This window comes from Bombina bombina, chromosome 8 (genome assembly GCF_027579735.1).
Source record: "Bombina bombina isolate aBomBom1 chromosome 8, aBomBom1.pri, whole genome shotgun sequence".
Taxonomy (NCBI): Eukaryota; Metazoa; Chordata; class Amphibia; order Anura; family Bombinatoridae; genus Bombina; species Bombina bombina.
Window position 1 is genome coordinate 124,573,428 of NC_069506.1, and position 16,976 is coordinate 124,590,403.

General features: G+C 41.0%; 1 protein-coding gene across 1 annotated transcript in view; it reads right to left on the reverse strand.

Moving 5' to 3' along the window:
- FOXJ3 (forkhead box J3) overlaps positions 1–16,976 on the reverse strand; it is a 379,709-nt gene that overhangs the window by 143,681 nt on the left and 219,052 nt on the right. Inside the window, exon 5 of the mRNA XM_053690556.1 lies at positions 4,384–4,458. Coding sequence (XP_053546531.1) covers positions 4,384–4,458 — 75 coding nt within the window. The remainder of the gene's footprint in view (positions 1–4,383; positions 4,459–16,976) is intronic.

Sequence of the window (16,976 nt, forward strand, 5' to 3'; positions counted from 1 at the left end):
GTAATCCCCATTCCACTGACTCAGCATGCATAATTGCAGCGGTCTGAGATGTAGGCGCGCAGATGGCACTATGTCCATTGCCGCTACCATTAAGACGATTACCTCCATACACTGAGCCACCGAAGGGCGCGGAATGGAGTGAAGAACACGGCAAGCATTTAGAAGTTTTGATAACCTGGACTCCGTCAGGTAAATTTTCATTTCTACAGAATCTATAAGAGTCCCTAAGAAGGAGACTCTTGTGAGTGGGGATAGAGAACTCTTTTCCTCGTTCACTTTCCACCCGTGCGACCTCAGAAATGCCAGAACTATCTCTGTATGAGTCTTGGCAACTTGAAAGTTTGACGCCTGTATCAGGATGTCGTCTAGATACGGAGCTACCGCTATGCCTCGCAGTCTTAGAACCGCCAGAAGTGAGCCCAGAACCTTTGTAAAGATTCTCGGGGCTGTAGCCAACCCGAAGCGAAGAGCTACAAATTGGTAAAGCCTGTCTAGAAAGGCAAACCTTAGAAACCGATGATGGACTTTGTGAATCGGTATGTGAAGGTAGGCATCCTTTAGGTCCACTGTGGTCATGTACTGACCCTCTTGGATCATGGGTAGGATGGTCCGAATAGTTTCCATTTTGAAAGATGGAACTCTGAGGAATTTGTTTAAGATCTTTAGATCCAAAATTGGTCTGAAGGTTCCCTCTTTTTTGGGAACCACAAGCAGATTTGAATAAAAACCCTGTCCTTGTTCCGTCCGCGGAACTGGATGGATCACTCCCATAATTAGGAGGTCTTGCACACAGCGTAGGAATGCCTCTTTCTTTATCTGATTTGAAGATAGCCTTGAAAGATGAAATTTCCCTTGTGGAGGGGAAGCTTTGAAGTCCAGAAGATATCCCTGAGATATGATCTTGAACATCTCTTGCCCATGCCTGGGCGAAGAGAGAAAGTCTGCCCCCTACTAGATCTGTCGCTAGATAGGGGGCTGTTCCTTCATGCTGTCTTAGAGGCAGCAGCAGGCTTTCTGGTCTGCTTGCCTTTGTTCCAGGACTGGTTAGGTTTCCAGGCCTGCTTAGATTGAGCAAAAGTTCCCTCTTGCTTTGAAGCGGAGGAAGTTGATGCTGCACCTGCCTTGAAATTTCGAAAGGCACAAAAATTAGACTGTTTGGCCTTTGCTTTGGCCCTGTCCTGAGGAAGGGTATGACCCTTACCTCCAGTAATGTCAGCAATAATTTCCTTCAAACCAGGCCCGAATAAGGTCTGCCCCTTGAAAGGAATGTTGAGTAATTTAGACTTCGAAGTCACGTCAGCTGACCAGGATTTAAGCCATAGCGCCCTACACGCCTGGATGGCGAATCCGGAATTCTTAGCCGTTAGTTTAGTCAAATGAACAATGGCATCAGAAACAAATGAGTTAGCTAGCTTAAGTGTTCTAAGCTTGTCAATAATTTCAGTCAATGGAGCTGTATGGATGGCCTCTTCCAGGGCCTCAAACCAGAATGTCGCCGCGGCCGTGACAGGCGCTATGCATGCAAGGGGCTGTAAAATAAAACCTTGTTGAATAAACATTTTCTTAAGGTAACCCTCCAATTTTTTATCCATTGGATCTGAAAAAGCACAACTGTCCTCAACCGGGATAGTGGTACGCTTTGCTAAAGTAGAAACTGCTCCCTCCACCTTAGGGACCGTCTGCCATAAGTCCCGTGTAGTGGCGTCTATTGGAAACATTTTTCTAAATATAGGAGGTGGGGAAAAAGGCACACCCGTTCTATCCCACTCCTTGCTAATAATTTCTGTAAGTCTTTTAGGTATAGGAAAAACATCAGTACACACCGGCACCGCATAATATTTATCCAGCCTACACAATTTCTCTGCTAATGCAACTGTGTTAAAGTCATTCAGAGCAGCCAATACCTCCCCAAGCAATACACGGAGGTTCTCAGGCTTAAATTTAAAATTAGAAATCTCTGAATCAGGTTTCCCCGAATCTGAGACGTCACCCACAGACTGAAGCTCTCCATCCTCATGATCTGCATATTTAAGAAACACAAATTTTTGCCAAAATTTGAAATAACAGTGAAAAAAGGCAGTTACACTAACAACATTTTTACAGTGTATGTAACAAGTTAGCAGAGCATTGCACCCACTTGCAAATGGATGATTAACCCCTTAATACCAAACACAGAATAATAACTGACAAAAACGTTTTGTTTTTTTTGTTTTTTTTGTTTTTTTTTTAAATAGTCACAACAACTGCCACAGCTCTACTGTGGCTTGTTACCTCCCTCAAAAACGACTTTGAAGCCTTTTGAGCCCTCCAGAGATATCCTGGATCATGCAGGAAGAAGCTGGATGTCTGTGTCTGTAACCACTCCCACTCATATTACAACAGTGGAAAGCCTTCAGGAAACTGTTACTAGGCAGAATTCAAGCCAGCCATGTGGAAAAAAAACTAGGCCCCAATAAGTTTTATCACCAAACATATATAAAAACGATTAAACATGCCAGCAAACGTTTTATATTACATTTTTATAAGAGTATGTATCTCTATTAATAAGCCTGATACCAGTAGCTCTCACTGCATTTAAGGCTTTACTTACATTAGTTCAGTATCAGCAGCATTTTCTAGCAAATTCCATCCCTAGAAATATATTAACTGCACATACCTTATTGCAGGATAACCTGCACGCCATTCCCTCTCTGAAGTTACCTCACTCCTCAGAATATGTGAGAACAGCCATGGATCTTAGTTACTTCTGCTAAGATCATAGAAAACGCAGGCAGATTCTTCTTCTAAATACTGCCTGAGATAAACAGTACACTCCGGTACCATTTAAAAATAACAAACTTTTGATTGAAGAATAAACTAAGTATAAAACACCACACTCCTCTTACGACCTCCATCTTGGTTCAGGCTTGCAAGAGAATGACTGGATATGACAGTTAGGGGAGGAGCTATATAGCAGCTCTGATGTGGGTGATCCTCTTGCAACTTCCTGTTGGGAAGGAGAATATCCCACAAGTAATGGATGATCCGTGGACTGGATACACTTAACAAGAGAAATTAGCTTTTTAAGGTTTATTTGTGTATATTAAAGCTCTGATTTTGTGTTTAGAAGCCACAACCTAATAAAATGGGTTGAGCTTGTAGGTATAAACAGATCTCATTACTTTATCACACTGTGTACATATACCTGCTTTATCTTATTATATCTGTCCATAAAACAATCACCAGTACTTGGAGAGAACAATGGAAAATCAACATTTTATTACTTTATCTCTACTATATCCAACTGGGAGTGTAATTTCTTCTGCTGGCTGTGTTTACAAAGCTTATCTATAGCTTGGACCTGCGGCCACAAACTTTCAGAATAGGTGGGGATACCCCAGGCTAAATCAACTATTTCAAATGCCAATTTAAGGGCAAAGGAACTACTTTTAAACAATTTAGTACACTCCAGCAGGTAAAGTGGATCATTGGGAACAAATTAAAGGGGAGAAAAAAAATTGAGTAAACTGTCCCTTTAAGAAGGCTGCTTATCAAAGTCAGGGTAGTAGAGCGACTGTAAAGTACAATTACCTTTAATATTCTGTGTATAGGACAATACTACAGTGAATCTCAAATGTAAACATTTCATTTAGACTCAAAATTTAACCCCCTAATTAAATATTAAAAGGGACATAAAAATGCAAAACAACAACACTCTAATATGTTGCAGAATTTTAATTATTGCACTATTGTTTGCTTAAAACTATTTTTTTTTAACACCTGCAAATCTAGAGTTAATGTAAGCTTTAAAGCAGCCGTGCAATTTCTGGGAGCTAGCTGAACACATTTGGTGAGCCAGTGACAAGAGGCAGATGTTAGTAGCAACCAATAGCCAGCTTACTTCCCAGTAGTGCATTGCTGCTCCTGAACCTATCTAGGTATGCTTTTCAACAAAGGATACCAAGAGTACAAAGTAAATTTGAGAACAGAATTAAATTGAAAAGTCTCTTAAAATGACACACTCTATACGAACCATGAAAGTTTAATGTTGACTCATGTCAATTTAATTACTTAAAAATAAACAAATTTCAATATAATTATTTATTTTCCTTGCTTTTGCTGTAAAATACCTCTACAATTTGTGCTTGTTACACTCCGCCCACTGAAGCTGGGTGCCTCTATCATACTTTAGTATGGTAAAATGTATTTGTCTCACAAGTTCATCCGTCCCTAACTGGTTTAAGGCAAAGGAGACCACAAACATGAATTTCCCCAGGCTTTTCAATGAGTGCACCCATGAGCTGCTCTTGACTTGCAAAACCTTGTAACTATGCTAACAAAATGACAGTAGTTCTCTCTTCCTATTGACACTAACACCTCGTCAACTTTGTTTCATGTGCTTACCTTCCCAGGGTCATCCTTGGATCGAGGCACTTTCAGAAAGCACTTATTCAGGGACAAATTGTGTCGTATAGAATTCTATGGGTGAAAAAGGAAGAAAGAAAAAAAAAGGAGGATTATCATGAGATTGAAAAGAAGCAATGAGAGAAAAATATATGTAGAAAATACTTTATCCAATCTGCTTGGGACCGGAAAAGGTTTCGAATTTGGAATAGTTTGGATTTAAGAATATTTGCATCTGTAAAATGGAACAGTCTGGAGAGGGGATGGAACCAAGTGTAAACAAAATATCATGTAATTTAGGCAATATTTATGTGTCATAATAAAGCTTACACAAACACACATTTTATATATATATATATATATATATATATATATATATATATATATATATATATATATATATATAAACACATTTATGTTTGCAAAAGAAGGAGCTGTGTCTTCATGATTCATATATATATATATATATATATATATATATATATATATATATATATATATACACACACACACACACATATATATATATATATATATATATAAACACATTTATGTTTGCAAAAGAAGGAGCTGTGTCTTCATGATTCATATATATATATATATATATATATATATATATATATTAGAGCTGCGCATCTTCACCTGTCTCACGATTCGATTCGATTACGATTATCATCGTAACGATTCGATACGATTCGATTCTACGATGCATCGCGATGCATCACGATTACTGCACTATTTCTGCCCAATTTTTAAATTTTTCAGAAAAAAAAATTCAAGAAGTCAAAGTATTGAAATAAACTCTTTTTTTATTTTATTAGCTCAAAAAAGGACACTCTTCCTGTGGCAAAGTCTGAACACAGCAGACAACAACAGTTTATAGAACAGTAAATACTAAATGGCAATTGTTGTATTGGTTTGGAAACAATATTATGGCATCAAACTGTAGTTACAGAGTACGTAGTGTAAAAAGTGCAGTGCTCACAGTGTACTTCTTCAGTAAAAGAAAATATTTAAATGTATATATTATATATTAGTAAGTAGTACACTATACACTTGTAAAGAAACATGAACAACAAATAAATGTCTAACCTATCTATGTTGGTTTTAATTTAATTTCTTTACTTACTTAGTAATAATAATATAATAGACATTAAATTAAAACCCAAATAGATAGGTTAAGCTTAAGTTACCACCATAATACCTTATTTGTGTGAAAATTGTCCTCAGAAAACAAAACATAAATCCCTTATAGGTACAAAATTACAGGTGCAGTCCACTGTGCCTTCATGACTGTCAATTTGTGGCAAACAAACATCACGTGAAGAATCTGGAACACAACACAAAAGCACAGAGTGTGCACACAACACACATGTGATTGTGACATATACAATTAGTTTACACAGTTACAGACTTACAATAGTACTAGAGACTGAGAGAGAGACATTTAAAACAAGTAGCATTGAACTGAACTACTATAACTACAGTTTCTTCTTGATGATTATATTATCTTTATGGGATCACAAATATAATTAGTTAGTTATTAGTTACTGTTAAAGCAGTACTACACACAACTGAATAGTGACTGAGTCTGTCACTGAACAGTACACAGCAGTCACACACAAACAAACAATACATAAAAAAGGACACAGACATCAAGGAGTAAATCATGGTGAAGAAAGGGTGGCACGCCACTCACCTGAGGTGTGTGTGCTTTATTTTTGTATTGTGCTGTTGTGTGTGGCACTGTGTGTGTGCTGTACTGTCTGTAGTGTACAGTATATTTGTGATCCAATAAAGATTTACTCAAGGTTTACTCAAGGCTTTTCCTTCCCCTATAGTGGGGTTTGGCTTCAGTCTCACTCTCTGCATAGTGCACTCATAGACAGTTAGACAGTCACACTCACTAGACACTCAGACACTAGAGACACAGTGGGACACACACACAAACAAAAACATTCAATGGCACCACAGTCAGCCACAGTCACACTCACACTCATAGACACTTAGACAGTGACACTGGGACAGACACACAATCACATACAAACAAAAAAATTCAAAGGCAGTTAATACACTCATCTCACACACACTCATAGAGAATGAGATACATACAAACTTTTCAAACTGGCACTCACTCACAGACACACTCACACACTCATAAAGAGACAGTTAGACACTGCAGTACACACATTGTTATTGTTAACTGGTTGGTTATATTCGGTTAACCCCTACAGATCTGCCTGGGAGTGGGTGGGATGGCATTTGGGATTGGGAATTGGGATCATAAACAAAAACATATGATATCTTTCTTAAAGGGTCTATTTAAAATAGACAATTTTTTAGTGTGAATGAATAATATTAATAATCCCTTATGCAGTGTGCACTATGCACTCACTGCATTGCAAACAATACAGGGGTGTGCTGTAACAATAGCACAACATCTACAAAACAGAGCACTTCCTGATTGGCAAACATCACAGTAACACTAGAAGTAGTAATAGACATTAAACAAGAAGTAGCATTGAACTACTAGATTTACTAACTTTGATTATCAATATCTTTATGGGATCACAAATATATTGTTACACAACACACACACAGTCACAGTCACACACAGTCAAACAATACCAAAAAAAACACACATAATAAAAAGAGTGAATCATGGTGAAGGGTGACACTGACTGACACGCACACATGAGGTGTGTGCAGTTGTGTGTTGTTTCTTTTGTATTGTGTGTGTGTGTGTGTGACTGTGACAGAGTGACGTGGTCGGTCGTGTCGTGTAGTGTACTAGTATATTTTGTGATCCAACAAAGATTTACTCAAGGTTTTAAGCTTCATTTTTCAAAAAGCTATAAGCTATATAACAGTAACAAATATAAAATAACTTAACAGTAGTCTGCACTGGGCAGTGGGGCACACAGCACTTTCTTCTGGATGTGCCAAAAAACATTAAATATTAATATTATAAACCTGAATCACTACTCAGAATTATGGAATATGTAGGTTTTTCTGTAAGAACACTAGTTGATCCACATGCTCTGGTTTGAGGGTGCTTCTTTTAGCCGTTACCACATCTCCTGCAGTGGAGAAAACCCGCTCTGCAGACACGCTTGTACCTGGGATACACAAGTATCGCTTTGACAAATGAGAGAGGAGGGGAAATATGACCTCATGTACATGCCACCATTTCAAAGGGTCTTCAGTGAGAGGCAGAGATGGGGCTTTACAATATTTCTCTATTTCCTCTTCAGCCTTGGCATAGGGGGTCTTGGGTTCTATTGTACCTTCAGTGTCAGTGAAAGACTGTCCCAGCAAAGTCATGAGAAGCGATGTGGACTTTCTTTTGGGAGGAGAAGGGTTATCCTCCTCGATGGCTGATTCTTCTTCCAGAGTTTCTTTTCCCTCAGGCAGTGGCACTTCATCCACGTTTGTCCTCCTAGATGTAACTGTACTAGTACACTCAATCTGTGTTTGAACAAAAGAATAGAAAAAATAGCATTCATTATTACCTCGAGCAGCCAGCCAGCTAATGCTATGTGTGTGCTCAGAGAGACAGTAATGCATAAATAAATGCATACAACAGCTCACATCTATTCAAGAAACATGATGCAATTAAAATTACCTCCAAGGATGCAGCCTCCTCAGTCACTCCTCTGTATATCTCCAATCTCTCCTCCTCTGTGAGAATAAAAGGCAGTCCCTTAAAACGAGGATCCAGGGCAGAGGCTGTATAAAGTATCTTCTTCTCTGCCTCACTGCTGTACCTCTTCAGGAGATCTGTTTTGATGGCATTCTTGATCTCATGGATCATGGGTGTGTCTCCCATGGTGTCTGTCATGTTCTGGAGCAGTTGTGCATTTAGAGGGGCAATGAGAGAAACAGTTGGATTGCGCTCTTCTGACATCAGTGTGGTTGCATCTTTCATTGGCTTTAATGCACTCACAGCATCCTCTGCATTTGACACATCTGTTTCGTTGAGAGTGCAGAGATCTGACTCACTTTTTCTGACTTCTGGAGACAACAATGTGGCACAGATTGCAGGTTGCTGTTCTAGGAACCTCTCGACCATGTCATATGAGCTGTTCCACCTTGTTGTCACATCAGTTATTAGCTTATGATTCTTCAGGCCAAGACATTTCTGTTTTTCTTTCAGACAGTGGTTTGCTGTAGTGCTGCGGTGAAAAAATGTTGATATTCGTCGCACTCTGCCTAAAAGCCTGGAGAGCGTGGCCACTTTCAGCGCCCGCTGGGATGCGAGATTCAGTGTATGGGCGAAGCATTTTACATGAGGGAATTTTCCAACTTGAGCAGCAACAATCATGTTCGAAGCATTGTCGGTCACAAGCACTACAGATTTATCGGACAGCTGCCATTCTTCCACGACACGAGACAGTAGCTCCGCCAGATGAGAACCCGTGTGAGACTCATAAACTGCTCTCGTTTGCAGCACATGCGACAAGATCTTCCAGTCCTTGCTAATGTAATGTGCAGTTACTGTTACATAAGACTCCGTCGTGACTGAAGTCCATGAATCACACGTTAGTGCGACTCGACTGGCTTGGCTCATTGATGCAATTACCTGAGCTTTTGTTTCTTGGTAGAGTGCAGGTATAACGTTTTCTGTTAAGTGATTGCGTGACGGGATCTTATAACGTGGCTCTAGTGTCTTCAACAGGTTGCGAAACCCAAGGTTTTCCACAACAGAGTAAGGCCGTAGGTCCTTCGCTATGAAAGTTGCCACAGCTTTGGTTATTCTCTTCCCTTTTTCAGAGTTGGGTGGCAAAGTTGACAGCATTGCATCAATTCTTGGCTGATGAGCTTCAGCTAGTCTTGTTATTTCCTTGGCAGTGGCACTGGCGACAGCGGCAGGGGTTAGCATCTCAGAGTGAAAACGTCTAACGTGATTTCTCAAGTTAGTAGTATTCCCTAGGTATTTAATTTTTGTGTGACAGGCTTTACAAACCGCGTGTGTCTTGTCCAATTCGTGCTTTCCAGTATGTTCATAAAATCCAAAATGTGCCCAGATGCTTGCTTTTAAAATGCTAGGTGCATTTTTTATCTCTCTATCTTTTTTGTCTCCCTCTGTCATTTTAGCATGACATGTACATATGTGACGGATGATGTTGTTGTCAACGTCAAACTCTGTCAGTGTTAAAAAAAAAAGAAAATACACTAAGTTCCAGTTGTCAAAATGTCAAGCCGCAAATGTAAAATCAACAAGTACTAGTAACTTCAACTACTTTGCCAATGCCATACATTTTGCGAACATAAATTTTAAAACAAATTGCATTGTGATAATTGCAGGGGACATCACTCACTCACTGACACAGTTACTGTAATATATTACACACTTAAAGGTGCAAAAACCCAAACATTTACTTTCATGATTCAGATAGAGAATACAATTTTAAATAAACATCATAACTAACTCTTCTATTATTTAATTTGCTTCATACTTCTCAGATATCGTTTGTTGATGACATATTAGCAATGCATTGCACAGCACACACATTACTTACTATAAGTATATAATACTTTGTGCACAAGGAGGAGGCTATGCATTTCAACAAAGGATAAGCAAATTATATAATAGGGAAAGTTGTTTAAAATTGCATGCACTTTCTTGAATTAATATATTATTAAAATATTAGAACTTCAGACCAGGCCATCCATCCATGTGAAAAACATGTAGATAATAGATACAGATTAGACTAATAGAGACATTATTAGACAATAATAGTATACTATATTTATTTATAATACATTTTTTATATATGCAATATTATTCAATAATGCAGCAATTAATTATGCAGCAGCCTGAGCCTCAGTCAGCTCAGCATACTACGTTAAGTAAATAAGGCAAGTATTTAATTGTTACCCCTTATTGTGTAATAAATGTGATTGTGTACCCCTTATTGATTTGCTCTTACCTATTGGCAAGTAGTAGGCAGTTGAGGCAATAGGCAGGCATGGCAATGGCAATTATGGCATGGCATTGGCAAAATGTACAACGTTTTGGTAACTATTAACTAAACAAACAGTTAGTTAGTCTAATTCTCACCATAGGTCTCCTCCTCTGTCTCCCACAAAATAAAAATGAGCCCGCCGTGTAGCTGTAGTATACCGCCGTGTACCATCATCAATCTCAGGCAACAAACTCCTGCTTTGCTGCTTTGCTCCTACTGCGTAACTTCGGCACTTCAAGAGACCGCCCATGAGCGCCCATGTTGCTTTATTGGGTGACGTGACGTCAGTGACGTCAAAACGATGTACCGCGCACTTTCGCGCACTTTCTTTTACGTTTCCTGGAGGCTGGTCACGTGGGTAACGTTAATCGATTATCGCGTCTCAGCGCATCGATGCAGAATCGTTTCATGCCGCATCGCGATGCATCGTCAAAACGATTATTTTTGACAGGCCTAATATATATATATATATATATACACACACACACACACACACACATATATATATATACACACATCCATAAAGGGTCAGCACACCTTCACAAACTTCTCTGCTGTAACCTTGACAAAGGCCCAAATGGAAACAACACATTTATGTTTGCAAAAGAAGGAGCTGTGTCTTCATGATTCATATACAGTGAGTGCAGAATTATTAGGCAAATGAGTATTTTGACCACATCATCCTCTTTATGCATGTTGTCTTACTCCAAGCTGTATAGGCTCGAAAGCCTACTACCAATTAAGCATATTAGGTGATGTGCATCTCTGTAATGAGAAGGGGTGTGGTCTAATGACATCAACACCCTATATCAGGTGTGCATAATTATTAGGCAACTTCCTTTCCTTTGGCAAAATGGGTCAAAAGAAGGACTTGACAGGCTCAGAAAAGTCAAAAATAGTGAGATATCTTGCAGAGGGATGCAGCACTCTTAAAATTGCAAAGCTTCTGAAGCGTGATCATCGAACAATCAAGCGTTTCATTCAAAATAGTCAACAGGGTCGCAAGAAGCGTGTGGAAAAACCAAGGCGCAAAATAACTGCCCATGAACTGAGAAAAGTCAAGCGTGCAGCTGCCAAGATGCCACTTGCCACCAGTTTGGCCATATTTCAGAGCTGCAACATCACTGGAGTGCCCAAAAGCACAAGGTGTGCAATACTCAGAGACATGGCCAAGGTAAGAAAGGCTGAAAGACGACCACCACTGAACAAGACACACAAGCTGAGACGTCAAGACTGGGCCAAGAAATATCTCAAGACTGATTTTTCTAAGGTTTTATGGACTGATGAAATGAGAGTGAGTCTTGATGGGCCAGATGGATGGGCCCGTGGCTGGATTGGTAAAGGGCAGAGAGCTCCAGTCCGACTCAGACGCCAGCAAGGTGAAGGTGGAGTACTGGTTTGGGCTGGTATCATCAAAGATGAGCTTGTGGGGCCTTTTCGGGTTGAGGATGGAGTCAAGCTCAACTCCCAGTCCTACTGCCAGTTTCTGGAAGACACCTTCTTCAAGCAGTGGTACAGGAAGAAGTCTGCATCCTTCAAGAAAAAACATAATTTATGCTTACCTGATAAATTCCTTTCTTCTGTTGTGTGATCAGTCCACGGGTCATCATTACTTCTGGGATATAACTCCTCCCCAACAGGAAATGCAAGAGGATTCACCCAGCAGAGCTGCATATAGCTCCTCCCCTCTACGTCAGTCCCAGTCATTCGACCAAGAATCAACGAGAAAGGAGTAACCAAGGGTGAAGTGGTGACTGGAGTATAATTTAAAAGATATTTACCTGCCTTAAAACAGGGCGGGCCGTGGACTGATCACACAACAGAAGAAAGGAATTTATCAGGTAAGCATAAATTATGTTTTCTTCTGTTATGTGTGATCAGTCCACGGGTCATCATTACTTCTGGGATACCAATACCAAAGCAAAAGTACACGGATGACGGGAGGGATAGGCAGGCTCATTATACAGAAGGAACCACTGCCTGAAGAACCTTTCTCCCAAAAATAGCCTCCGAAGAAGCAAAAGTGTCAAATTTGTAAAATTTGGAAAAAGTATGAAGCGAAGACCAAGTTGCAGCCTTGCAAATCTGTTCAACAGAGGCCTCATTCTTAAAGGCCCAAGTGGAAGCCACAGCTCTAGTGGAGTGAGCTGTAATTCTTTCAGGAGGCTGCTGTCCAGCAGTCTCATAGGCTAAACGTATTATGCTACGAAGCCAAAAAGAGAGAGAGGTAGCAGAAGCTTTTTGACCTCTCCTCTGTCCAGAATAAACGACAAACAGGGAAGAAGTTTGGCGAAAATCTTTAGTTGCCTGCAAGTAGAACTTGAGGGCACGAACTACATCCAGATTGTGTAGAAGACGTTCCTTCTTTGAAGAAGGATTTGGACACAAGGATGGAACAACAATCTCTTGATTGATATTCCTGTTAGTGACTACCTTAGGTAAGAACCCAGGTTTAGTACGCAGAACTACCTTGTCTGAGTGAAAAATCAGATAAGGAGAATCACAATGTAAGGCTGATAACTCAGAGACTCTTCGAGCCGAGGAAATAGCCATTAAAAACAGAACTTTCCAAGATAACAATTTTATATCAATGGAATGAAGGGGTTCAAACGGAACACCCTGTAAAACTTTAAGAACTAAGTTTAAACTCCATGGCGGAGCAACAGCTTTAAACACAGGCTTGATCCTAGCTAAAGCCTGACAAAAGGCCTGGACGTCTGGATTTTCTGACAGACGCCTGTGTAACAAGATGGACAGAGCTGAAATCTGTCCCTTTAATGAACTAGCTGATAGACCCTTCTCTAAACCTTCTTGTAGAAAGGACAATATCCTAGCGATCCTAACCTTACTCCAGGAGTAACCTTTGGATTCGCACCAGTATAGGTATTTACGCCATATTTTATGGTAAATCCTTCTGGTAACAGGCTTCCTAGCCTGTATCAGGGTATCAATAACCGACTCAGAAAAACCACGTTTTGATAAAATCAAGCGTTCAATTTCCAAGCAGTCAGCTTCAGAGAAGTTAGATTTTGATGTTTGAATGGACCCTGTATCAGAAGGTCCTGTCTTAGAGGTAGAGACCAAGGCGGACAGGATGACATGTCCACTAGATCTGCATACCAAGTCCTGCGTGGCCATGCAGGCGCTATTAGAATCACTGATGCTCTCTCCTGTTTGATTTTGGCAATCAATCGAGGAAGCAGCGGGAAGGGTGGAAACACATAAGCCATCCCGAAGTTCCAAGGTGCTGTCAAAGCATCTATCAGAACCGCTCCCGGATCCCTGGATCTGGACCCGTAGAGAGGAAGTTTGGCGTTCTGGCGAGACGCCATGAGATCTATCTCTGGTTTGCCCCAACGTCGAAGTATTTGGGCAAAGACCTCCGGATGAAGTTCCCACTCCCCCGGATGAAAAGTTTGGCGACTCAAGAAATCCGCCTCCCAGTTCTCCACTCCCGGGATGTGGATTGCTGACAGGTGGCAAGAGTGAGACTCTGCCCAGCGAATTATCTTTGATACTTCCATCATTGCTAGGGAGCTTCTTGTCCCTCCCTGATGGTTGATGTAAGCTACAGTCGTGATGTTGTCCGACTGAAACCTGATGAACCCCCGAGTTGTTAATTGGGGCCAAGCCAGAAGGGCATTGAGAACTGCTCTCAATTCCAGAATGTTTATTGGAAGGAGACTCTCCTCCTGATTCCATAGTCCCTGAGCCTTCAGAGAATTCCAGACAGCGCCCCAACCTAGTAGGCTGGCGTCTGTTGTTACAATTGTCCAGTCTGGCCTGCTGAATGGCATCCCCCTGGACAGGTGTGGCCGATAAAGCCACCATAGAAGAGAATTTCTGGTCTCTTGATTCAGATTCAGAGTAGGGGACAAATCTGAGTAATCCCCATTCCACTGACTTAGCATGCACAATTGCAGCGGTCTGAGGTGTAGGCGTGCAAAAGGTACTATGTCCATTGCCGCTACCATTAAGCCGATCACCTCCATGCATTGAGCTACTGACGGGTGTTGAATGGAATGAAGGAAACGGCATGCATTTTGAAGCTTTGTTAACCTGTCTTCTGTCAGGTAAATCTTCATTTCTACAGAATCTATAAGAGTCCCCAAGAATGGAACTCTTGTGAGAGGAAAAAGAGAACTCTTCTTTTCGTTCACTTTCCATCCATGCGACCTTAGAAATGCCAGAACTAACTCTGTATGAGACTTGGCAGTTTGAAAGCTTGAAGCTTGTATTAGAATGTCGTCTAGGTACGGAGCTACCGAAATCCCTCGCGGTCTTAGTACCGCCAGGAGGGCACCCAGAACCTTTGTGAAGATTCTTGGAGCCGTAGCCAATCCGAATGGAAGAGCTACAAACTGGTAGTGCCTGTCTAAGAAGGCAAACCTTAGATACCGGTGATGATCTTTGTGAATCGGTATGTGAAGGTAAGCATCTTTTAAATCCACTGTGGTCATGTACTGACCCTTTTGGATCATGGGTAAGATTGTCCGAATAGTTTCCATTTTGAACGATGGAACTCTTAGGAATTTGTTTAGAATCTTTAAATCTAAGATTGGCCTGAAAGTTCCCTCTTTTTTGGGAACCACAAACAGGTTTGAGTAGAACCCTTGTCCTTGTTCCGACCGCGGAACCGGATGGATCACTCCCATTAATAACAGATCTTGTACACAGCGTAGAAACGCTTCTTTCTTTATCAGGTTTGTTGACAACCTTGACAGATGAAATCTCCCTCTTGGGGGAGATAATTTGAAGTCTAGAAGGTATCCCTGAGATATGATCTCTAGCGCCCAGGGATCCTGAACATCTCTTGCCCAGGCCTGGGCGAAGAGAGAAAGTCTGCCCCCCACTAGATCCGGTCCCGGATCGGGGGCTCTCGGTTCATGCTGTCTTTGGGGCAGCAGCAGGTTTCCTGGCCTGCTTGCTCTTGTTCCAGGACTGGTTAGGCTTCCAGCCTTGCCTGTAACGAGCAACAGCTCCCTCCTGTTTTGGTGCAGTGGAGGTTGATGCTGCTCCTGTTTTGAAATTCCGAAAGGGACGAAAATTAGACTGTCTAGCCTTAGCTTTGGCTTTGTCTTGAGGTAGGGCGTGGCCCTTACCTCCTGTAATGTCAGCGATAATTTCTTTCAAACCGGGCCCAAATAAAGACTGCCCCTTGAAAGGTATATTAAGTAATTTGGACTTAGAAGTAACATCAGCTGACCAGGATTTTAGCCACAGCGCCCTACGTGCCTGTATGGCGAATCCTGAGTTCTTAGCCGTAAGTTTGGTTAAATGTACTACGGCCTCCGAAATGAATGAATTAGCTAGTTTAAGGACTCTAAGCCTGTCCGTAATGTCGTCTAGCGTAGATGAACTAAGGTTCTCTTCCAGAGACTCAATCCAAAATGCTGCCGCAGCCGTAATCGGCGCGATACATGCAAGGGGTTGCAATATAAAACCTTGTTGAACAAACATTTTCTTAAGGTAACCCTCTAATTTTTTATCCATTGGATCTGAAAAAGCACAGCTATCCTCCACCGGGATAGTGGTACGCTTAGCTAAAGTAGAAACTGCTCCCTCCACCTTAGGGACCGTTTGCCATAAGTCCCGAGTGGTGGTGTCTATTGGAAACATCTTTCTAAATATTGGAGGGGGTGAGAACGGCACACCGGGTCTATCCCACTCCTTAGTAACAATTTCAGTTAGTCTCTTAGGTATAGGAAACACGTCAGTACTCGCCGGTACCGCAAAGTATTTATCCAACCTACACAGTTTCTCTGGTATTGCAACGGTGTTACAATCATTGAGAGCTGCTAAGACCTCCCCTAGTAATACACGGAGGTTCTCCAATTTAAATTTAAAATTTGAAATATCTGAATCCAATCTGTTTGGATCAGAACCGTCACCTACAGAATGAAGCTCTCCGTCCTCATGCTCTGCAAGCTGTGACGCAGTATCAGACATGGCCCTAGTATTGTCAGCGCACTCTGTTCTCACCCCAGAGTGATCACGCTTGCCTCTTAGTTCTGGTAATTTAGACAAAACTTCAGTCATAACAGTAGCCATATCTTGTAATGTTATCTGTAATGGCCGCCCAGATGTACTAGGCGCCATAATATCACGCACCTCCCGGGCGGGAGATGCAGGTACTGCCGCGTGAGGCGAGTTAGTCGGCATAACTCTCCCCTCGCTGTTTGGTGAAATTTGTTCAAATTGTACAGATTGACTTTTATTTAAAGTAGCATCAATACAGTTAGTACATAAATTTCTATTGGGCTCCACCTTGGCATTGGAACAAATGACACAGATATCTTCCTCTGAGTCAGACATGTTTAACACACTAGCAATAAACTTGCAACTTGGTTATAATCTTTTTTAGCAAAAACGTACTGTGCCTCAAAGAGGTACTAAACGATTAAATGATTAAATGACAGTTGAAATAATGAACTGAAAAACAGTTATAGCATCAAACTTTAAAACAACACAACTTTTAGCAAAGGTTTGTTCCCATTAGAAAAATAACAATAATTAAATTTGACATAAAAATTACAGAGCAACGTTTTTATTCACAGTCAATATAAAATTCTCACAGCTCTGCTGAGAGAATCTACCTCCCTCTAAAGAAGTTTGAAGACCCCT